General features: G+C 41.3%; 1 protein-coding gene across 14 annotated transcripts; it reads right to left on the bottom strand.

The window, feature by feature from the left end:
• Nucleotides 1-678: 678 nt before the first annotated feature.
• LOC135425597 (uncharacterized) lies at nucleotides 679-23,829 on the bottom strand. Of its 14 annotated transcripts, none has more exons than XR_010435655.1 (12): nucleotides 23,413-23,821; nucleotides 23,109-23,151; nucleotides 22,876-23,017; nucleotides 22,325-22,365; nucleotides 18,765-18,848; nucleotides 16,574-16,733; nucleotides 14,362-14,530; nucleotides 11,413-11,559; nucleotides 7,809-7,994; nucleotides 6,525-6,736; nucleotides 1,565-4,682; nucleotides 679-1,087 (listed from the first exon to the last, which is right to left on the bottom strand). XR_010435655.1 is itself a non-coding variant. In XM_064678033.1 (7 exons), the coding sequence occupies exons 1-7, from the start codon at nucleotides 23,129-23,131 to the stop codon at nucleotides 8,223-8,225; spliced, it is 759 nt and encodes a 252-aa protein (XP_064534103.1). In that variant the 5' UTR covers nucleotides 23,132-23,821; the 3' UTR covers nucleotides 8,004-8,222. The 14 variants fall into 14 exon arrangements, 2 of the variants coding, with proteins under 2 accessions (XP_064534103.1, XP_064534104.1); XR_010435657.1 differs by having other exon boundaries at nucleotides 23,684-23,821; XR_010435656.1 differs by having other exon boundaries at nucleotides 23,109-23,147; nucleotides 23,684-23,821.
• Nucleotides 23,830-23,878: the final 49 nt, after the last annotated feature.

Here is a 23,878-nt window from a genome sequence, read left to right as displayed (position 1 = left end):
AGGTATTGGGAATGCTGGCATTAATATTTAACGCAGGCATTACTGCTCTCACTAGTCCCACAGCCATCCTCTCTGCCAAAGCAGAACATACTCCAAAATGCAGTTTTTTTCATGCCCAGATACATATTGTGCAGTTCAAGAGGATGAAGTAGGTGGTTACTCTGTTACTATATGCACAGATTTGCAGAAGGACTGTGAGATTATTCAGAATTAAGATGCTACAGTGACAGTGAAAGCTATTTTTAAGAGATATTTGGAAAGTATATGCATCCTGTTAATCTTCTCATATTACACATTAATTTTCTATGCAATGCCTTGCATGTAGAATGGAAAATTTTAAGTTACTATATATACGCAGAATTTTTTGCCTGCGGAGTTAAAACGAAAATACAAACCAGTGTAAGGCACCTGGAGTAAAAGGAAGGCCTGAATGTCTCAGTTAACGTGACATTCACACTAAAATATGATCCGTTGGTGCAACAGCAGCACGATGCATCACAACTGTGCAACATGATGATGTTTCAAAGGCCCTGCAAATTATTTCAGGACTCCTGAACAAGACGAGCGACAACCTCCTGCAAATGTCTTGATGGAGTAGGAGGAAAGAAGGACACTCTATAAATAAACTTATCATAGAAGTTAAAAAAAAAAAAAAAAAAAAAAAAAAGCCAGGCTGGGTATTTTCACCAAAAGAAAGTTTGAAGATTTACTCACACTGAGCCTATTTTTGCATGTCAGTGTAGGCAAGCAAGATTCTTCCTTTCATCTAAATAGACCCCGAGTATTTTTAACGTAGGGGATTCGTTCCCTCGCTGCTCGTCGAAACACGGCAGCTGGGGACGGAGCGGGATCGGGGGAGGGCACGGGGAACCAAACCCCCTTCCAAGGGGAACAGATGGTTTTCTCCGTGGTGGCTGCACATGAGGACCATGGCAAGAGGAGGATTCGCTCCAAACATGCTCCTCCAAGGCTGCCAAGGCCACACCAAGCCCTCGGAAGTTCCGGCGCCGCTGCCGTCGTTAGCGCGATTATCGTCCTGCGTGGAGAGAGGTTGGGAAGTCACCGGTCCTAAAGGAGCAATCCCAGGCTTTGAAGGAAATAAAAGAAAGAAGCATTTGGCATTAATACACAAGAGCTGGTGTGGTTTTACCTCTAGGAGGGAAAAGAATCCTGGGATTTGGTAGAGGGAATGAAATCCAGCACGATGGCTCAGTGTGGCCTTGAGGTGCTTTTGAGTTTCCCCATTGATTTCAGGATGACATCGAGTTTTCCCTGGCTGGAAATCCATCTCTTTAGCCTCAAACAGCACAGCTCAATGTCTGGGAGAGAAGATCAGTGTCTAACACTGGCTTTGGCACTGATTCACCTCCCAGTTTGGAGGAACCCATCCTGTGTGTCTCAGTTTGGGATCTGGTTCCTTGGGCCTGACATATTCACCACAATAAATCCTTCTACAGGATCCCAGTACAGTCAAGTGCAGACCACAGTTTTCCCAGTAAACCCAAATATTACTACAAAGAGGAAAGAAAACTAACACATCAGCCAGAGAATTTTTAAGCCATACCTGTCCTGACTGGGAGCCACCACCTTTCCCAATTCCAGGTACGGCCCCACAGAGCAGGAAGACACGATGGAGAACACTCATATCCATGCTTGGCAAATTTTGGACCCTGGACATCACTTGCCCTTTGAATACTGGATGTGCTCTCTGGGAAATAAAGCCTCCTGGAAAACAGGGAGGAGGCAGATGAAAACAAAGCATTGTGGAAAAAACGCTGTTGAAAATAGGCTTTGTTTTGTGGATGGGTTTTTACAGAGTTCTCATCTCTGCAACTTCCAGAAGTGCATTAAGCTGCATAATTAGCATCTGTCACATGTAGCCTTTCCCTTCCCTCTTCCTCTCCCTAGAGGGAAACTGCATGGAGAATTTTTAATATAAATTTTAGTATCTACACTGTGCAGTGCAATCATATTAGGAAAGCTACAGGCAAGTCAGTTTGTGCTCAATCTTAGGTTTATCCTTGTGTAATAGAAACTTCACTGGTTAAAAAAAACCTGCAGCTGCTCCAATTTAAAAATTAACTACTCTCCTGGAAAGACAACAGGGGCAAGGGCAAGATGGTCCCTGTTGCATCAGATTGAAACCAATGGAATTGTCAGGAACTGGGCAGTTAATGCCAGTCTCTCATCCTGGTGTTATATCCCTATTTCTTATGGAAACATCCAGCCAAAAGGAGTAAAGGATGGATGATTTTCCACTTTGGTCAAAAGTATTTATTTTGAAAGGAATATTTATATTTTTAAACCCATTAAAAAAAAAAAAAAGTAGGAATTCCTATTGCTCTTTCATTCACATTAAAAGATACTGTTGAATATAACAGTCAATGGACTGCAGCACCTTCTGGTGAATCTCTGTAAAAAACTTAAAAGAAGATGCTGCCTTTTAGAAATAAAGAATAAATGGAAAGAAATGCAGCTTAACAACAGCAACATGAAAAACAATGATATTATTCAGCCTTTGATTTCCATTCAGACTCTCTCCTACTTTTTCGAAGTGTTTATGTTCCACTTAATTATTCAGAGAAAACTGAGACTGTAGGACTGAACACACTGCCAACAACCTGAGGTATGAAGGGAAGACCAAGGGCTTCAGCTTCAGCTCCAGAGGTGGGAATTGTTGTAATTGGTCCATGTGAAGCAGATCTATCAAGCAGTGGAGAGTTCAAACCCGTGCCAGTCAGTCCCTGGTTGGCACCAACAGCTCTATCAGGAGGATACAGAGGTCTCAGCAGGACTTATTATTGGCAACAGTTCAACACTTCTCCTCTCCAAGTGGTTTCAAGGGGATTTGGGTGGGAGGGAAGATAATTTTTAACAAATTAAACTACCTAAGAATGGCGAGGTGCCCAGAGCCACCAAGGCTGTGCTAGTCACTGCTATCAAACAATTACAAAAAAGAAGATTAAAACTATCATTGCTGTAAAAATTGCCTACCTGGCTTTAACCACACGATCAGATCACTGCAAAATCACCCAGACATGTGCTGTAAACTGTACTAGAAGCATGTGTAAAATATGTCTGGGGTAAATGGGAGAGCAGAGCATTCACACAGGGGGTGTTTCTCAGAAAACATCCACCTCAGGTTACCAGAATCCAAGTATTCCTATAAGATTTCAAGGAATTAGAAGACCACTTAATTTTTAAATGAAAAAATGACAACAAAACCATTACTGTTTGTTTCCCATTAGGATTTATCTCCCAGCATTTGGTAGGTGTCCATAACTGGGGTGTGAACCAAACTGTGGGAGCTTTCTGCCCTGGGCCACGTTGATGTCCAGCTGCTTTGTTTAGACCCTGCCAGAAAGCCTTTTTCAAATGGGGAATATGTCATTTTTCAGCAGAGGTCTCCAAGAGAAGATTTGAGTTTAATGCACAGCAATAAAAAGAGGAATATGAGGATTCTTGCTCTCTTTAGTGTCAGCTTTGGTTAAGACGTATGAATGCACATGAATAGTCTTGTCAGAATCTCTGGGGCTACTGACATTCAAGATCTAACATATTATTCCTTCTGACCAGAACATTAACTGCTATGCAGGGAGGAGAAGGGACAGAGGAAAAAAAGGGAAGAAGACAGGACCACTCCCTAATCACAAAGAAATAGTTGTGTGTTTCCCTGGCTGGAAATCTCTGAACAGAACTTCTCTGCTGTGAAAATACAATGCTTATGCTCTCCAATCTGAGAGGAGGGGTTGCACAGCCTCTCTAAAATCTGCAGCAGGAAAAACAAAGAGAAATCATCATTTAATGCCTGATCTTGCTCATTTAATTCATGGAAAGGGTCCCAGTTAACTCATAAATAAAGACTGTACAGGCAAGTGTTACATCCCTGTAAAGGACACGTGGTTACCTACCAGAAGAAAGGTTCTTGCATTTTGAGCTGCTGACCCTATTTTTCACTGCTGAAAGTTTCTTTGAATCACTAGTTTCAGCCACAAATAAGCTAATTAAGCAATTTAGTTAAAATAACATAATTCAAATGTCAGTGTGTATCAAGTCTGGATACCACTACAATGAAAAGGTTTGTTCACCAGAAGCAAAAATCTTACAATGTGCTTCTGGCTGAGTTAACAGAAACTACATTTCAGACTGTTGTTGTTGTTGTTCATGATTTGTTGCCAAATAAATTGAAATTATTCAAAAGCACTGAAATCAGTTTAATCACTGTTTGTGCTCTGAAATTTGAGCTGAGTGAGCACCTTTCACTTACAGAGCAACAAAAGGGAATATCCTGAATATCCTGCCCTCCATGACCGAAACCACCTCTAGTCCCCATTCAGGAGCTCCAGCCCATCAGACAAAGGAGTGGATTTGTTTGGAGCAATAAATGATAGCAGACCTTTACATATTTGAAGTGCAACAGATGGTCTTCCAAGGAGAACAGAATGACTGGCAGACAGTGCACTTCGTTAGAGTGGCTTGGAATGTCTTCAGCAATTACCCTGGGAGTGTTCTGGGGGGAAGCCCTGTCAGCCCTGGGCTGCTTCTCCTGGAAAAGAGCTGGGATTTCCTGCTTCAGATGCTGAAAAATTGTATCTTCTAAAACCTGGCAGTGACCTGGAAAAGGAAGAACCTTTTTGGCCCTTCCAAGGCTCTTCAAGATGAGGTTCCAGACATTTTGCCACCTGAGAAGAGAGATGTAAGTAGAAAATAAATCAGTGTTAATAGGAAACAGTTTTGGGGCTTGTAACTGTAAAACTATTAATCCACAGCCAAGTTTTCCATGGAAGTGGAATTTCTGTAAAAAGGGAAGGTCTGACACAAGGTCCTTTTAGAAATTGGGAGGTCTACAGATACAACAGGCAGAGTGTCTCGGGGAGAAAACCCCAAAAGACCAAATTAGTGAATAACAACCTCCTTCCTTTGGGCAAGTGGTGGCTTCTGGAGACTTTTCCTCCACATGAAACACTGTGGCTGCAGTTCTTCAGGGCAGAGTAAAGGGAGCTTTTTTGAGGCTGTCCAGTCTTTCCATTTTCATAGTTTCACAAGCCAGCAATTAAGAATTATAATAGACCAAAACAGCAATAAAATGCTGAACTTTAATACTGTATATTCAGGTTAGAAAAATTTAACTTCTACCCCTCCCTCCCGCCCCCCGAGCCCCAGAATTAGTTATAAAACCTTCCCCACCAAATCCACCCCGAGTAAAATTTTATGGGGCAACACAAACACAACAACAACAACAACAAAAAAAATGTGTCCTTTAACAATGTAACTTAAATGTTGATGGAATCATAACTGCATGGCTCCCCCTCCAATTAGCAGCAGAATTCTTTATGTTTGCTTACGAAGCATGAACCGTTCGCTTGTCACTACAAAGACCTTCTGTAGAGGACTTAAAAAAAAAAAACAGCCCCAGCAATTAAAATGACAACAACAGAGGTGGACTGGGCACGATGGGACACAAAAATATCCAGCTGTTTCTTTCCAGAGAAAGGATACACCAAAGTATACGAAATTTTGACAGTCTAGAGGATGCTGGGGGATGTTCTGGCGAAAATGTGGATTTCCAAGAGAGGAATAGATTAATACAGAACTAAATCTAACCTCAGTTTTCCCACACCATCAGGATTGTCACTCATCTCTTTTTATCCACGCAAATTTCCCTTTTTTTTCTTGCTAGAACCGTAGATATTTTGAGAGAATTTCTCACAAAACTGAGTAAGATAAATGTTGGGGTTTGTCCTCGAAAATAAACAAGGCAAAAAATTATCTGAGAGGGTTAAGACTAATAAATCAGACTTTAAACTTACTTACTTTGGCTGTGTTAAAAACATTCTAGGAGTTTATGAAGACCATAAGTCTCATTACAACCAATCTATTATTTATTAAATGAGAACCTCTGATACAATCACATCTGTCTGCTGTTGGTTCCTGCCTGTTCTGCTTCCCAACAGTAATAAGATGGGAAGTTATTTGTAATACGTGTAGGGAATTGTTTTAATTATTTTAAATATATATTTAAATAATAAATCTGAAAAGTAAATGTTTCAGGTTAACTTTTCCTAGTTGGGATTATAGTGATTATATATATATATATAAATATATATATATATCCTGATGAAGTAAATTTGATTTCTAATACAGGAAGAAAAACAGTGAGAAAATAACTGACACTCACAGAACCAGCCACTCAAGGGGTAGGAGAAACCCAAACACTGTCTAGAGAATCCACCTCCAGACACATCCTTGGAAAAAAAAACCTGATGAGAGAATGATCGGGAAGATTTTCTCTGGTGTTCCTTTCCTGGAAGTTTCTGTCTCTCAGAACAGCACAGGCACGGCAAGTGCTGTGGCTCAGAATTCAGCCCTGCAGTGCATTTTGCACATCAAATTGATTATCCATGACTTCTTAGGCAAACACAGGAATGCAGGGAACATGTCAGCTGTTATATATGGAATACTTGGGCCTTTCACTCCTTACTTTACATTTAGAAAGAGGAGCAGATAATGAGCTCGAGCATCACCTTGAGAATAAATTTCACTTGCAGGTTCAGAAGGATCTCTGGCTCTTCATGTGTTTAGTGAACCAGAACTCCCAGGTAGCTCAGAACATTTGTTTTCTGAGCTGGGTTTGTCTCCAGAGCAATTGCCCTGAGTGGGCAAAGGCTTTAATGTCTTCATCCCCTCAGCCAGGAAGTTCTTCATGAGCTGAGAACTCACAGACTCAAAGCAATCCCTGTAAAATACAGAGGACAAGAAAGAAAAAAAAAATAAGAAAATAAAAAGCTGTCCTTTTCCTCCCCTAAATTCCCAGAATTCATCTTCAGATTCATGCCTGTGGCTAAATAAAACTCAGACTGTAATATCACCCTTCTCTGTGTTTCATCTGAAATAATTGCTTGACAACAAACATCTCTTCCTCTGTGAGTATTCTGCGGTGAATTTATTCACATCAGGAAAAACACATCAGAGAGGTGTCTAGTTTGAAAGTTTGCAAATCAGACACCAATGGCAAACAAAATAGTGTGACAGCACAGGCAAGACACAACCTGGAACCATTCTGGGGACACACAGACACCTCTGTCATCCATAGCCACAGGAAATATTAGACTGCCAAAAGTTTTGAAATCAAGAAGTTTTGACAAACCAGTAATTATCCCTAAGTCATAATAATAATATTAATAGTAATAATAATATTAATAATAATAATGGGTAACAATATGTCATCAATCTCATTATCTTTTGCAGATATTTTCTGTTTAACACAAGGGAAATGTTCCACTCTACAGTGTCCCAAGTGGTACCAGACACCCTTTTACTGAGACAATGAGCACAACCCTAACCCTGACCTTTCACTGCAGGGAAAAAGGTTATCCCAAAGGCAAGACAACCCAGAGCAGGACATTCCACCAACAGATGGATCCTGACAACACCAACTTCTGGAACACAGCACCTGGAGGTACAAAGGGAATAACCCCCCCTTCTGTCAGGTAGAGCCTGTGTCAACAGGGATCACACGCTCACACTCTTGCTCAACAGATGTACTTGAACTAGAGATAAGGGATTCAAAAATCCAGGGGAGGAATGTGCAAACCCTGTGGCCTCCTGTGCCTCTTTCCAGGCAGGGAAGGGCTCTCCAGGCAGGATCAGAACACCTCATTCCGTAGGAAGTGGGGGGAAAAAAAATGAGGAAAAATAATCTTGCCCATAAACAATCCATTGGAGCAGTTGGGAGGACAACCTTGATAAAGCACGAGCCCAGATACAGCCAATACACACAGAAATTAAAGGATAATAAGTACACTTACCACTGAATAAAACTGGAAGGAAATCTCTCTCCTGAGGAAGGATTTAAGACTATTTTCCTTTTTTCAGATCTATGTCACCACTGAAGCCCCATAAATGAATATTCCCTCGCAGGTGAAGTGGTTGTCTTCACCTTCTGGCAGATTTACAAAGCAGATCCTGCAGGGAGGTTTTGCTCTGTGAGCAACCTCCTCGAAGAGTGAGGAGAAAACAGGAGCTAAAATCACTTGCACAACCATGTTTCACAACTCTTCCTACAGTGGCATTGGTGCTTCTTCCCCTTCCCAAGTACAAAAATGAATAAATTTTCCTCCCTTTTTTTTTCTTAAGAGGGGAAAAACCCAATCCTGCTTATCCTTGGACATACAGAGAGTTTGGAGGAGCTCAAAACAATGGAGCCCTGTGTGCCCCACTCATCACACAGACACTGCAACAAGAGTGGCAAAGAATGCACAAAGTGTGTAATTACTGTTTCAGGAGATAATTCCATTATTAATACATCCCCAAAGATTGCAGGCACACAACTGTGCTTTAATTAGATGGTAACTGGAGGGGGTTTGAATTCATGAAGTAATAAATATATTTTGGACTAACAAACTCCAAGGCTGAAGTGTTTATTAATCTAGAATATAAAGATTACATAGCTGATAGGAGACAACCTCAGGTTGTGCTGAGATGCCTGTTGTTGATAGATTTTGAAATTACTATTGTCTGCCTTTTGGGAGCTGGATCAGAAAGCCAAGATTGCTGGGGATGGTACTGGAAAACACGACAAACTGTCCAACAACTCTGTGTTCTCCCAGGCAAAGACCATTTAAGTCTGAGCAGATGTTGTGTTTTTAAAGTTTCACCTTTTAATCAATTTGTCACCTCACCAAGTGCTGCAAACAAACTGCCTTCTGACAGCTCTCAGTGCCTCATTCTGAGGGTAGAAAGGACAGATTCCTTTCCAAGACTAACAGATCCCTCCTCTGCTGCCCCCAAATCCTCAATTCCACCCCTGTTTTCCTGCTTGTGGATTCACCTGCAGGACCACACCACGACCACATGAACAAGCACATCAATTTTCGTGTTCCATTGAATTTTCCTCCCCTTCCCATGGCTGTGGAAACTGTTTGCCTCCTACAGCACATTAAGGATTTGGAAACTAACTGTTCACTGTTGGGAGGATTTATATCCCAACCAGCTGTGCCAAGAAGTCAGAGGAATCAAATGGTCTAATCTATTAACTTGTCCTTGGGTACTTCCAACTAGAGCTTTATAAATTGCTGGAGAGTTCAGTCCATTTAAACTCCATTTCTCTGTTGGTTTGGAAGTGTCAATGCCCCACACAGGCAAGACAGAAGACCAAATTTAGCCCAGGAAAATGTGGCCATGATTGAAGTCAAAGGCCAGGTTGTATAAGCTAAAGGTAAATTTAGGCCTGAGGGAACTACAGAGGAAAAAAAAGAATAAAGAAACATGAGGAGGAGTAACTTGTGGTACCTTGGAGAGGAAACAAGGCTGACAAATGCAAAGGGAATTCTGTCCATACCTGAGGGAGTGATGGAGCTGTGGCACTGCTGGACAAAACCAGGAGAATCCTGGATGTGCCAAAAGAGCCACAGCACCCTGGGCAGGAGCCAGGAGAGGAGGAAAGGGCTGGGGCACATCCCATTTAATGGGAAGGAAAAACCCTTCCCTGGCTTCTCTGAGCCAGTCCATGGGGAGTGATCACAGCCACAAAGGTTCATTTCTGAGGGCTGTAAAGATTTAAAGATATTTAGGAAAATGTTTATTAACCAGCTTAGGTGATCCAAAGATAACTGGCCACGTGTTCAGACACTTCCAGAGGGTCAGAGCAAAGGCCTCCCACCAGCTCTGGAGAAAACTCCCCAGATAATTCAGGGAAGATGATGAAGAGCCCTTTCCAAAGCTCCTGCTTTTCCATTCCCAGGTTTATAGACTCTCCCCAAGTGAAACAAGCCACAGAGCCAACTTTCCAATATTAAATCTCTAGGCAGCATGTTATTCACACAGCTTATGGAGATGTCTTTACCCTCTGGAAAAACAAAGTTTAAGAAAAATGGCTCTATCTTTGGGGAGCAGTTTAAGTCTCAGGATAACTACGTTAGGAAATCTCACTCTATTACTTCCTATCTTGCATTTTATTACTAGATTGGTAATAGGAAATTACCAAATAAAATTGGTATTTTACTTGGTAATTTTTTTCCATGGGCCTCGTCTAATATGAAAGATGGTGATCATCAAATTTATTCAAGTTTTCCTGTCAACAACATCATTAACCAAATCCCTCAATTTCAAAGTAAATAAAAGCATCTGGGCTTCTGCACAGCAAGACTGACTTGCATATTTAAGCCTCATATATAGATGAATCTGCACTGGACCAAATTTGCATATTAATGAAGGACTAATTGCTCTTTGCAGTCAATTTTATGCAGATGAATTTACTCCTCTCAGTACAATTTTCATAATGTTCAGAAAGAACCAAAAAATGTGAAACTTTTTAAAAGTACACAAATGTTAGACAATCAAGGAAGAAATATCATAATGACTTCCAACAGCTTTACATTAAGTTGTATATAATTCATCTTTTATACTCTTGCTTTATTTTAACAGCCTCCCACAAAGAACAGAACAATCCATGGAATAACTTCAGCCTATTCCCCCTCCTCGGTCTCAAATTTTAACAGCTTGTAACAAGCCATTATATTCTCTGGTTTCCAGCTGGAAGGATGGAGCCTGAATTTTTAGGAGAAGTTAAATTTGCTAAACAGGAATTTATTTTCTCCTGGTCCCCCCCTCATGCCACAGGTCAGTCAGGACACTTAATTTTAAGGAATTTCTACCCAGTTTTGTACTATTAAGAAAAAAAACTCAAGGCCTAAATCCCTGTTTGGTCTCTCCTGGTCCAAAATACCAAGGAAAGGAGAGGAAAGTTCAGGGGAAAGAAAAACATCAACAAACGCTGAGAGAAAATGGTAACATTAAGGGGGGAAGGGGAAAAGATAAATATTGGAGTGGAAGAGGAAAACAAGTGGAAATGGAAAGAGAGAAAAGTGATGATTCAATGTGTCTACTCAGGTCTGGGTAGAAAGAGGAAAACTGAAGGATTTGGGAGAAAGTTCAAGGCAAAGTGAACAAATAAAAGGCAAAAACGCAGCCACAAATGTAACCACAAAAAAGAAAAAGATAATGGAACCAGAAATGAAGTGAGAATCGAAGAACACGTGATGCATAAAGAAAGAGAGAAAAGAAGACACAAAAAAATACAGTTTTTCCTAATTCTGCCAGAACAGAAGGGCAGAGTCAGTGGAAATGCATCAGGAATGTGAATTTGCATGTATAGCCTTCCTCCTGCCAAAGAAAAGAGCCTTATTTTAACTGTGAAGGCTGATAACCATAATATTGATATGTATCATAAAATCACTTACAGAAGATCATTTGAATCAGCAAAGGAACAGCACCAAAGTTACATTTTCAGATGACTTGGAGGCCTTTTGGGGAAGGTGCACGGTCACCACTTCTGCCACATCTCAGCATTTTCTGCCCTTCTCTCCAGCTTTTGCTGGTTTAACACGTGGTTTTGAGGCACAGAGTACTCACACAGATATGGGGTGGGTTTAGAGTGGTATCAAGAAGTCTTTTGGGGTTTTCCTCTATTTCTTCTCTAATAATTCCCACCATCCCACTTGCTCTCTGGATCACAGAGCACTGAGCTCCCACATCTCCTCTGATCTCATGACTCTGTTCCTGAGAAGCAATAAATGAAGAGATAGACAAATAAATCAATAATATTTCATGTTCAAAATTAAATAATCTTCAGTATAAACATCTTTGTCTGAGCTATCAGGTCTTTCCCAAAAAAGAGTTAGGAGCTCCTGAGCCTCTGAAGGAAGGTGGGCACAGAAAAGGTCACTTGGCCAGCTCTCCTTTTGGTCTTTCCAAACAAAAGCCACAATATATGGAGCATTTTTAGGGATACATGAGCAATAAGGGCAATGGTTGTATCAGGTAAGATCCAGCAACTGCAGGGAGAAAAAGGGGAAAAAAAAGAAAGGCTTTAGGGCAGAAGAGTTGGCAGAAAATCTCAAACCAAGGGGAAAGACAGGGAAAAAAGACCAAGAAGCTTTCACTAGAGTTCAACAAAAGAACAGATCACAGAACAAAGACAAATAGTTATAAAATAATAACAGCAATAATTGGAAAAGAATGACAAATACTCCAGCAGGAAAATATTGGAATGCTGCTGCTGAAGAATTCTCACCGAGGAAACAGGGCTCAGTTCAGAGGGTCAGCCTGGAGCACTTGGCTTTTAAAGTTATTGGAAAACAAATTACAGCTCTTGGTGCACTTTGAGTTCTGGATTATTAACTCAAAATGTTTTGCTCATTGGCAGGAATGAAGGGAAATGTATCTCCTTTATAATTTCTGCACCCAGCATTTGAAAAGCTGCCCTGGGCACCCTCCTTTCCTTCCCCCAAAACTGCCTGGTTGAAGTGATTAATGCTGTGTGAATGTAAACACAGATAATTATTCAAACAAGAACAAGATGTTCCTCCCCAAATGCTTGGCTCTTCAGGGGCTGAGTGCCTAATTCTAATCACCAAGAAAGGTTAGCCTGACCAGATTTAATTAGCTACTTAATACAATAATAAAGGTGCATAAATAATGGGTGAGAAAGGGGCAGCACTGAGTCCAAACAGGTACCTCCAGAAGCACCAAGTCCAGGCTGTTATCCCATGACTGCACTGATGGGAGAATTCCCAAGTTTTTATAGCCACTGGACACAGTTTAGCACTTGGTTATGTGGAACATCACCTGTTTAATGTATAGTTTTAATTATTATTAAACTAGCAAAAAAAAAGCCCAAGAAACCACATTTCTAAAATTCCATGAAAAAATGAACCCAGTGGTATTTCTGTGCTTCAGATTTATAGATGAAGTCAGATGGTTTGTGCAGATTATTTGAGGACTACAGCCTTCAAATGAAGTAAGTTACTATTTCCTCCTATATAAATATATACATGGAAATATCAGACTGATATTTTCAAGACTATTTTCAGTGACAAAAAATACTCTTACTCTGGAATATTCCTTAGTAATGAAACAAAAGCTTTCTCTTACAATAACAAAGTAATTTGCAAGTATTCAAGTGTTACATATTGGGAATGCTGCAAAATACATCCCATTTCAAAGGATGTTGGGAAATTTGATTAGCCTTGTACCTCTGGATCACGTGCTCAGCACCTGCTGGTTGAGCCAGGTGGGATCTCAGCGTTCCCAAATTCTGAGGATTCATTTGGAGGCGTCAAACCCTCCATTTTCAGTCAGTAAAAGTTTAAGCAGCCCTTAAAATAAACAACCCGGTGCAAAGCCAACGGATCCCGTGTTGATTTATTCCATTCATAAAAAGTAACAACACCATGGTAAATTCAATCTAGTCAATGAGAAGTTTATGGGCTTAAATACATCAAAAGGGCAATGAAAGCTAATATATAGTGATTAAATAACAATCTGTGAGGGGAAGACACTCAACTTTCAATTCCATGGTGCTGGAATGACAAAAAATGGGGGTATGAATTGTTTCAGAGGGCGCTGCAGCCATTTGCCCTTTCTAAGAGCTTGGAAGTCCACAAGGCAAGATTAATTTATAATTTAACTGAAGTGTATCTCAAATAAGGGTTTTTGATTAAAATCTACATTTCTGTGCCTCCTGGCAGTGCCAGTATTGCTGGAACAGGACATCAGCTGCAACACCAGCGATTCTGGAGCAAACCCTACACTGTAAATCAGTTTTGTCCTACTTCAATATTGGTTTAACAATGAAAGAAGAACTTTGCTGTTTAATATTTAAATAGCACAATTATTCCTTTAGAGCTAAGCCCAGGAGGACCCCTGTGGGTACCCAGTGTGAAACAACAACGAGGAGAACGTGGGTTTGCTGCCTGAGGAGGCTTTGGGTTGCAGGGGCCAGTTGGAAGGGGCAGTTCCTGAGCTGAGGAGATGCCACGGGAACCCTTGGGCAGGGAAATGCTCTCCCACAGAACTGAACTCCAAAGCTGTCAGAGCAGGAAGTGTGAACAACACCCAGGACAGAAATTATCCCCAGCTTGGTTTGGAAACCCAGACACAGGGCCTGCTTTCTTCAGAGCTGTTTTTGAAATCAGAATCCCTTTTCATTTCTCCCTCCTTCCTACCTGTTGTCACTTCAGGATGAGTGAACACAGCAAAAGGTGGATCTTTGGGAGGAACACCTCAGTCACGAGCTAAGGATTGTCTCTGAACAGTCAGTGGAGTAGGAATGTCCAGATCCAATAATTGTTCAGGTTTGGGGGAAGGTTAGAGAGGAAGTTCTCCACCTGCACTACAACCAGGAGCACTGGGTGATTCCAACTGCAACTGCTGTTTTTCCAATCATAAGAACTCTTTGGAGCTCTCCAGTTCCAAAACTGGCCGTGTTTGTCCAGGCAGAGCCAGAGGATCCATGGATTACAAGGATTGCATGGACAGAGCACACATATATGTGTAACAAAGCACAGGGCTATTAATTACCTCCCCCAGATGGATCAGTCCACTCTGGAGATCTCTGCAGGCCTGTGAAATCGGGATGACGTGTCTGGAATTCTCCCTCTCTTCCCCACTGCTGAAGGAACTCAGGCAAATGCACGTTGGCAGCTCCTCTAAGGATTCCAGCTTCCCCATTTTCCAGAATAACTTCCAGCTGCATTAAACACAAACACACAAAAAAGAGGTAGAACAAACACTAAAGGCTGACTCAAATACAAAATCCACAAAACCCGGGTAATTCTGCAATGGAATCATAAGCAAACCACCATAATTTTGTTGGATTGTCCACGGGACACATCAATCTTTTAGGAGCAAAGTGGTGTGGCTGCACTTCTTGAGGAAACTGGGGAATGGCAAATACATCAAGACACCTCTGGACCTGCTGGTTCCTACCAAATGCAGAAAAATCCAGTCTCCTGGGGGATTATAAACCCTGTTCAGACCAGCCCTGCCAAATGCAAAGTGTTCTGTGTTAAAGGATCCTCTTATTCCATAGCTCCTACTGCCCCAGCCCTGAAGTGCATGGCTGCCTCACTCCTTGTATATTCATTTATTTGTTGCTGGGCATAAGAAAACCTTAAATCAGAACCCTCTGAAATACCAAACAAATCCATTTCCAATCTAAATTTTAATTCCCTATTTTACTCCAGCAGTGCATTTTATCAGCAGGAATTACTTGGAGGAATATGCAATACAGGAGCTCTGTAGAACAACCAAAGGCATGAGAATGAATATAAAAATATTTACTTGGAAACTTCCATTTATTTTCCTCCAAATTGTAAAAAAAAAAAAAAAATGTATTTGGTTGGTAGAAGTAATGTGCAGACACAGAAACAGAAATATGAGGTGACAGAAGGGAATGGACCAGATCCTTGTGAATCAACTCCCTTTTACCAGGCACATAAAACTAAAGTGGCCTCAGCTTGATGTGACTGATATATCTCCAAAATGAATGTTAGACACGAAATAGCAAAAAGGCTGCTGAGCCAAATTTATCTTAGGGAGATTTTTTTTTTTGCTATTATTCCCTTTCTACATTTTCAAAATATCCCTTAATGCTCTTTCCTTTCAGAAGGAAATGTAAGTCTCTCAAAATAATATTTCCAAGCTCAGCTGCAATCTCCTCCATGGTAATTCACTCTGGCTGCTTGTTACTCTTTGTGAGGAATAGATCTGCTGCAGAGGAGAAAACAACTCTGTTCTCCTGATATACTTCATATTCAAATCATTCCAAAGTGCAGAAAGGAGAAATGACTTAGATAAGGGCATGGGAAATGTGGAATTCATCCATGGCTTCTGTGATGAGCTCACCAGTCACTGAGAGAGCTGTGAGCATTAAAATAAGGAGAAATTATACTGACCTAAATTCCAGAGTTATTATCACTACTTCCTTTAAAATGAATAAATAATTAGAATTATTTACCTTGCACTTCAGCAGAGTCCACTGACAAATATTTTGGTTTAATCTCTACCTCTGATTTCCATTAAAATACCTTTAGATTGCTACTTGGAGAGATGAGACTTTCAAAAGAACCTCCATCTGAGTTTTCTCTAGTTAAGAATTCCAACTTCTTTCCTCTTTGTAACTGATTCAGAGACAGATGTAACACAGGCATCTCTTAATCCCTCCTCCCTGAGATAATAACATTGTTTCTGTGTAGCTTTCCATAAAGTTTCCAGGTGAAAACAACAGTGTCCAGTGCAGAGGGGCTGTTTTTCTGGTTCTTGCTCCCACGGATTCATGGGATGGTTTGGGCAGGGACACCTCCCACTAGCCCAGGCTGCTCCAAGCCCCATCCAACCATCCTTGGACACTCCCAGGGGTGGGGCAGCCCTGAGTCCCTGAGGTTCTGGAGCCCCTGCAGGTGAGGGATGAGCCCCAGGTCCCACCCCTGGCTGTGCCATCCCCGTGCACAGCGAGGCTGCAGCAAACTGGAACCACGGGGTAACTCTCCTGATTAAGATGAGCCATCAATAATCATCTATTTTAAGTGCAGCATCCTATAAATCCTCCTAATTAGTAAACTAGATGTCTTCTTTTTAGCAAACAATCCCCAGCCTCCCTCCTTATTTATTTCCCTGGATTCAATTATGTTTGCACCTGCTGGCCCAATCACCTAAATGACACATTCTGGATGGAAGGGAGAAGCTGGGCCATAAACAATAATTTCATTAGAGTTCAATTTAAAATACTTGCCTGCACCTATTTTCTCTGCTTTGTGGAGAATGTTGATGCTGTTTCCTCCTCTGTGGCTCTGCTCTCCTGTCAGGAGACACAGCAGCACCAGGAAGAGTTCCTTGCTCTTCCTGATTTATCCTTCCCTGCCGACTCCATAGGAGGCAAAGCTGGGATTTTCCTGCAGGGGAAGGACCATTAGAATAAAGGGAAGAAATTATTTCCAAGCTGGACTGAAAAACTGATAAAGGTCCAGAAATTTTAGTTGGTTGCTAAAAAGAGTCTTGGTAAAATAAAGGTGAGGAAATATTTCTTTGGAACTTAAAAAACAGAGTTAACAAAACTCAGTGTAGTGACAGGAGATGGTGAAACCAATAGTCCAGATTCTTGAGCTTTCTTCCCACTGTTCCAGGAGACATCAATCCACAGTTTACTTTATAACTGTGGAAAAAAATCCATTATGTTTTCACATAACTAATTAAGACACATACAAGCAGAAGTTATTCTCCAGCAACTCACTTATTCCACAACCCTGCATCTTTCGCTTCACCAATCCTCTCCCAGATTTATTTCCCATTGACTTTTGCAGTTGGAAAACGGATGGTAAGCCAATATTGGGCAAAATTATTAATTTACCATATTTACATTGCAATAAACAGCAATTTGGGTGACAGACAGGAGTTAATGCACCTGTGAACAGCCACGTGAACACGTGGGGAGACAATTACACCACCTATGGAAAGGTTCAAATCAGGGATCAGAGAGAAATGCATTTTCCAATTATATCTTAGCACTGTGGCACTTCTGCATGATAGAGAACAATTACTGTGTCATGATCTAAACAATGACACACAGAGCACTTCTGTTGGCCAGGATTTCCTTGCTCAATGCCTTTTATCTGCCCTCATGTCTCCCTCTGGTAGATGGGCACCTGAGGGACCCCGGGCAGGACCCACAGATGTTTTGCTGGAGTGTTTCAAATTTTCTTAGGTGTTAAAAGGAAAAAAAAATAACATTCTGTTGCATAGAGAAATACAGGACAAACTCTGCTCAGCTGCTGGGATGCATTCCAGAGATTTAAACTGAGCTGGAAGGAATCACAGTGCTCAGGATGCACCCAAGCACGTGGCCCTTGCCCACAGCTCCTGCTCACACGTCTCCATTTGATGTTCTCCAGGAATCTCCTGTCCAAACTACAACTGTAAAGATTTCTAAACACAAACACACACACACACCCCAAGCAGTGTGGTGTGATGAACTTCTACCAAAAGCAGAAATTACAGTGGGAGACCAAATTTTCCAAATCCAAATGCCTGAAGTTACACCTCCAGATCCTTATTTCCACACATCACAAAACCTGGTTTTCACCAGACGTGCTCAGGTCTCCCGGTTACTCGGACTTTCTGCTTCACTCAAAAAAAGCTTTTTAGTTGGTATTTATCTTTGGATTTCTTGCCTAACTTCAGACTATCAAGTCCTACAATTTTCACCTATAATTTTCACATATTACAGCTGCCACATCAGTATAAATGTGCCTGTCAAATGGAGCTTGAACAACCTCCAGCAAACCTTTGGTTTGTATTTTTGATGTGTGAGCCCTGGGTGACACAGAGGGACAGACATTTCCTACTGGAAACAGGGAAGACAACACCAGACTTTGAACCATGCAATTAACAATTAACATGCTTAATTGTTATAATGTCTCCTGAAAGTATGAGGAAGGTATAACGAGTCCAAGATGAATTCCAAGTGTTTCACTTCATTAGTAGTTCTTGCTTAAGCAAGAAGTACTTTTGTAAGTATTCTTCCATTAATTCTTTCCATTAATGAAGAGAAGTAGTGCATGAGCTGGAACTCTTAAATGAAGATAATCATTATCATAAACAGCTGTTTTATTTGACAGTTTGAGGGATATGGGTGTGCTGTGATTTAGTTCAGCAGCTTCAGTTCAGCTGAAGGCTCAGACCACAAGATTAATGGAATTAAACAGCCTTACCCTTGTCTCTAATAGTATCAATCATAAAATCACCCTTTAAGGACAGAATCTTTAGGGGTTTTTTGTGACATAGGTGCAAACAGCTGCTACTCCCCTGGGTTTAAGTGCACCCCTGCAAGAGCAGTGGACATGACAGCAAAGATAACACGTGTTGCTGAACAAGCAGCTCTTTTATCTCCTCTGAGCAGACCCCAAGGAGCTGGAAGTGTCTCTTACCAGACCCTGCAGACAAAGCCTCGAGCAGGTTGGAAGTCAAACCCTTCACACTGTCATGTACCAACTTCTAATACACCCAAACCCCTGAAAAATAAGCACAGAGCCAACTATGATCCAGGTATGAAATGCAGGGGGAGAGGGGAATTCTTCCATGGAAATGAAGTGCCATGTTTGGAAACTAAAAGGACCTAAAATTCATCTATGGATTTCCTCCTAAACCATCCCAGTGTGGCTGCTGCATTTACTCTGACTTCACTGGAAAAAAATGGCTAAATTTGTGCTTGCTTCCCAAAAGAAAATTAATTTTCAAATTAGGAGGAGGAGCACTCTAATTCCCTTCCAGAAACCTCTGCCTTCTGAATTAGTATCTGCATCCTAATTTTTCCAGCCTCGTTTTTATACCCTCTTCACCAAGCTGTTGCAGTCTGCACCTGATTTTGGAGTAATTAGGGGGCACAGGATATCCATAATGTCAGTACCAGGATATCAAAAATCAGCAACTTTGGCATCACTCAGGTACTGATTTTTCAGTGTTGCTGTTGCAGACAACACTGAGAGCCTCAGGAATGTCTGGAAAAACAGGCTTGGTGCTGCTGAGGTCAAAGGAAAAATCTATCCCTGATTTTAACCCTGATAAAATTATTGACACCCATTTCTGTGTGATACACATCCTACAAATTCTGTAGGGAACAACCAGAATTCCATAAATTATGAACATATCAGGATCTCCTCTCCAACTCATTAAGTTTTATTAATGACCTATATGTGGGCATAACTGACACAAACAATTATTTTTAAAGCTGGTAATATATTTAGTCATTTAACCCTTAAACAACAAAAAAAATCCTTTCCATACTTGTAAAGTCTTATAGGCCTAATCTGGATAATCTTATTACATGTCAAACATGGTCTCACCCATGGATAACACTTCCTAATACACTAACACATCTTTGCTAATACAAAATCTCTTTTTGTTAGAAAAGAAGTAAAAAAGCCCCCCAGAGAATTTTAAATATTGTCACCAAACTAAAGCCAGCAAGTAAATATTAACTATGTGAAGTGCAAGACAAGTTTTATTGACCACTGAGGTAAATATTGCCTGAAATTAAGCAAATATTTATTTGCTGACGGGAACGGGATGGATCCCCTTCAACACGACAAACAAAATTCTGCCTCCTACATTTCTGGGTTTGTATCTATCCTGAAAGGTTGGAAGGAAACACCTGGAAGTCTGTCTACAATGGCAGTGCTTTTTAAAAATCAAAATTGTCTTTTCTTAGCAATTAAACTGGATGTGTGTCCAGAGGGCTGGAATAGTTTGGCCTCGTACAAGACAGAGGTTTAACAAATTGATTTCAGCCAGAACATGTTCACTCACCTCACTAAGATCTGCCCAGGTAACAACACCCAAGACTCCTGTTTAACTCAGCTCTGAAAAGGTCAACAGTAAGTCAGTGAAATTCCATTTTATGGGTTATGTTAGAATGCTAATTTGGAGTTTAACCTAAAATATGTTACTAAATATCACACACACAGTGGGATTCTCAGGGCTGTTCTGTGCAGGGCCAGGAGCTGGACTTTGGTGATCCTGGTGGGTCCCTTCCAACTCAGGATATTCTACAACTCTCTGATTTACCAAGGCAAATAAAGAATAATTAAGGCTATAACTCTTAGCAGGTACTACAGATGGAATATATATTAACAAGCTTATCTACTCCTTCCTGGTAAATCCACTCGTGTTTATACACAGGAGAATTCCTTGTTCAATTGAAGGATTCACACATTCTGGTTAAAACGGCAGATTGGGAAAAGCCTAATTTTGAGAAACTTCAAAGATTCTATTGAAAATTCTGGCACCTTTAAGGGCACCCATTAGAGGATCCCAACGTCATGATCGTTCCATCTTCTGACCTAAATACCTCCGCGATGGTGTTTAGGAGCAATTAACACACACCTCCGAAAATTCTGTAACGGCTGAATATTTTTCGAGTCGCTGCATTTAACAGCTCCTTCAACGCCACTGCAAGAAAAGACCAGATCAGAAAACGGCTCCTCCACTTCGATCTAATGACCACGGGAACGGCTCTTTGCTGCAGATAAAGACAGGAGCTGAGCACCCTCCTGTGCAGGGAGCAAAAACTGCAGCTGCCCTTTGTGGCTCCGCGGGCTCGTTCTCATTCAAGGCTTTATCTGTGTAAAAATAAACAAGACTCCGGGATCTAATTCACCAGTTTTGTAACGATTCTATGACACCACTGCGGTGGAATGACTCTCAGTTTAGAATGACTTAACAGGAACGAGCACACTGAGAGCTTGTAAGATTTCTGGAAACCTCAGGGAACAGGGTGATGTCATTGCAATGTAAAAATATCTGGTTCGAATTCCTCGCGAGTCTCCTTGACAAAGCTCCCAGGATCAGAGTTCAGCGGTGAAATTCAGCTCCTCTGCCATCACCCCCGGGGGGAGTTTTCAGAATAAATAATAAGATTTATAAGGTCTCTCTCCTGCAGTCCCTCAGATTTGGGAGCACAGGAGCTGTTTTCTCGTGCTCGAAATACAAACTGAGGGAAGGGTTGGGTAGTTGCAGGAGTTAGTTTGAAAAAAGACTGAGCATTCAAAGCTCAGGAAATATTCAAATTTTAAAGGTTATTTGAGCCTCTTGGCAAGACTTTCAAATCCATCAAACAATTTAAACTCTCGTAGTTTTGCAAAAGTCTTCCATACTCAAGCAACATTTTGGGTAAAATGAAGACAACCAATAAAGCCTTTGAATATTCAGGACATTCTGCTATTCTACAGACTCTTACAAAAAAACCCAATTTTTTTGTCATATCATTAACTAAAATTGCTCTCCGTGTATCTGAGATCAGCTCCTTTAAATCTCACCACAGATGTATCCTGTACATCTCATTTTAAAGCACCAGTTCCTTCCACACCTCCTGCTGAAAAAAAAAAGGTGATACAAAAGATGCAGATTGTAATCCCTCAACCTGCCCTGCAGGAAGATTCCTGCAAGAGCTCCTCCAGGAATGGGTATTAGGATACAAAATATTTTCTTCTAATATGGAACAAGCTCTCAGCAACTTTTAGTACAGAGGAATTACTGCAGAGGGAAGTACTGAGCTGCCAGGGCAGAATTCCACAAGGATGAGTGTTTGTTCCAATGTCCTCATGCACTGAACAACCCCAGGGAAAGCAGGTCCACACTGAGCAAACCTGCTGATTGCACCGGTTAAGGAGGTACCACCTATATCTGGGAGGGTGAGAAAATCTGGGATATTTATGGCTGAGTGTATCCACACCTGAAAACGTGCCTGGCCACTGATCCAGCCAGCTCTGGGAAATTCATTGGTGGGAGTGGAATCCAAATACAGATTGGTAAATTTATTACCAGGTATCCCACGAGCTAACGTGTGCGATACCCACTGGAAAAGACTTCCAATTTGATGTGAATAATCTCTGAAATCTTTCTTGTGTCAGGAGTTACTAAATCCAGAGGTCATTAATAGCACCAGGAAACCACACCTGTTAAATAACAACATCTCTGAAGAGCTACATACCTTCTAATGAGCTGTGAACTGGAGATAAATCAGCAAGTGACCTGCATGAGCAAACATTATTGATTAATAAGCTGCCACGAATTAATTTCATATTTCCAGTCCACGTAACAATGAAAAGCAGTTTGAGGACAACGCTGATTTAGAGCTACATTTGTACTTTAATGCATTTTATAATTACAAAAAAGAAACAGCTGAAGAAATCTTTTATATTTATACCCTTCCAAGCGGTGTACAGAAGGCATGCATAATTTCCAACCGTAAAATACTATTTAAAAATAAAAAAGATTTATAATTGCTTTTCCTGATTTGAGAATCAAATTGAGATTTTTTCACGTTGTCCTTCACAATCCAAACACGCTGTGAGTGACTGACTGAGCAAAGAGTGGGAGAACGAACAATATGGCACAGCAGAAGCCAAACACAACAGGTCTGTGTTATCCTTGGAAGGATGGGGACATGGCCATGTAATTCTTCGAGTGCTTCCAGCCAAGCATCTGAAATCTGCATTGCTGCTGCTACTGAGCATTGTGATAATTAGGCAGAAGACTTACACAAATTAGAAGGTCTTCTGAGTTCAGGGGGCCCACATTTGTTTAATTGTTTGTTTAATATTAAGTGTATCTGTAATAACCAGCCCGGGGTTTCTTCCAGCCCATCAGCCACAGCCCGAGTGGAACGCAGAGGATACAAGGCCTGAAACATCCAGATGAGAAATTCTAGGCACAGCTTCCAAAAACATCACAAAAGTAGACCAAATTGCTGCAGATGCCTCCTTGAAACCTACCTCCAGGAGAAACAGAGGTGCATCCAGTGTTTTCAGCTACTTCCTTGAAAATAAAAGAGAAGGTTCGTTTTCAGATGGTGTCACTGAACATCAGGCCACTTAACTCTTATAAAACACTTAGTTTCTCACCTCGTGAGTTCTATGTTTTAAGTGCCCGTCCTTTCCCTCTCCCGGGGTTACTGACCCCACAGCATTTCTGCATTTAAACTTTTGAATTAAAGCAGCATTTCTGTTCTAAGACGACACAGCACCGATATCCAAAGCTGCTCAGATATTAGCCCCGGTTCCCGTGTGAGCTGCATACCTAAACACTCCTAAGAAAAACACCCGAGCCAAGGAAAACAGATGCCATTTCTGGACGCAAAACTAATTTATTCAAGAGCATATTTCGAAACGAAAAATAACCCCCTGTATCCATTTCATTTCGAGCCTCTCCCGAGAGCTCCCGCAGCATTAACTAGGGCAGCGCTCCCCTCAGGTTTCCTGGGAGGCAAAGCCAATTTCCAGACAGCAGGACTTCCCTAATCGCCGCCGACAAGCCACTGCAGCACACGTATATTTATATAGATACACACATCCCTTAATTTCCTTCCTTATTACAGCCTTCGCAGGTTAATTTTAATTCAGGCTTTCGGTAAAAATTCGGCAGGAACCTCCCGCCCCACACATTTTGGCGGGGCTGCGCCTGAGGGGAGTCCCCCCCCCCCCCCCCCCCGCCCCTCATGGGCCATGGCGGGGCGAAGGCCCCGACGTTGCCAGAGCAACGCCCA

This window comes from Pseudopipra pipra, chromosome 21, assembly GCF_036250125.1.
Source record: "Pseudopipra pipra isolate bDixPip1 chromosome 21, bDixPip1.hap1, whole genome shotgun sequence".
Lineage (NCBI taxonomy): Eukaryota > Metazoa > Chordata > Aves > Passeriformes > Pipridae > Pseudopipra > Pseudopipra pipra.
Note: the sequence above shows the minus strand (reverse complement) of the source record. Positions and strands in the feature narration are given on the sequence as shown.

Excerpts from the sequence above, each read along its gene's own strand:
- LOC135425597 (XM_064678033.1), bottom strand. The coding sequence starts at position 23,131 with ATGCACCTCTGTTTCTCCTGGAG. Across the intron at positions 22,366-23,108 it reads CACCTCTGTTTCTCCTGGAG|GTCACTTGCTGATTTATCTC; the intron begins GTAGGTTTCAAG and ends TTGCTCATGCAG. Across the intron at positions 9,549-11,412 it reads TAAACCCACCCCATATCTGT|CCCTCAGAAATGAACCTTTG; the intron begins GTGAGTACTCTG and ends AAATCTTTACAG.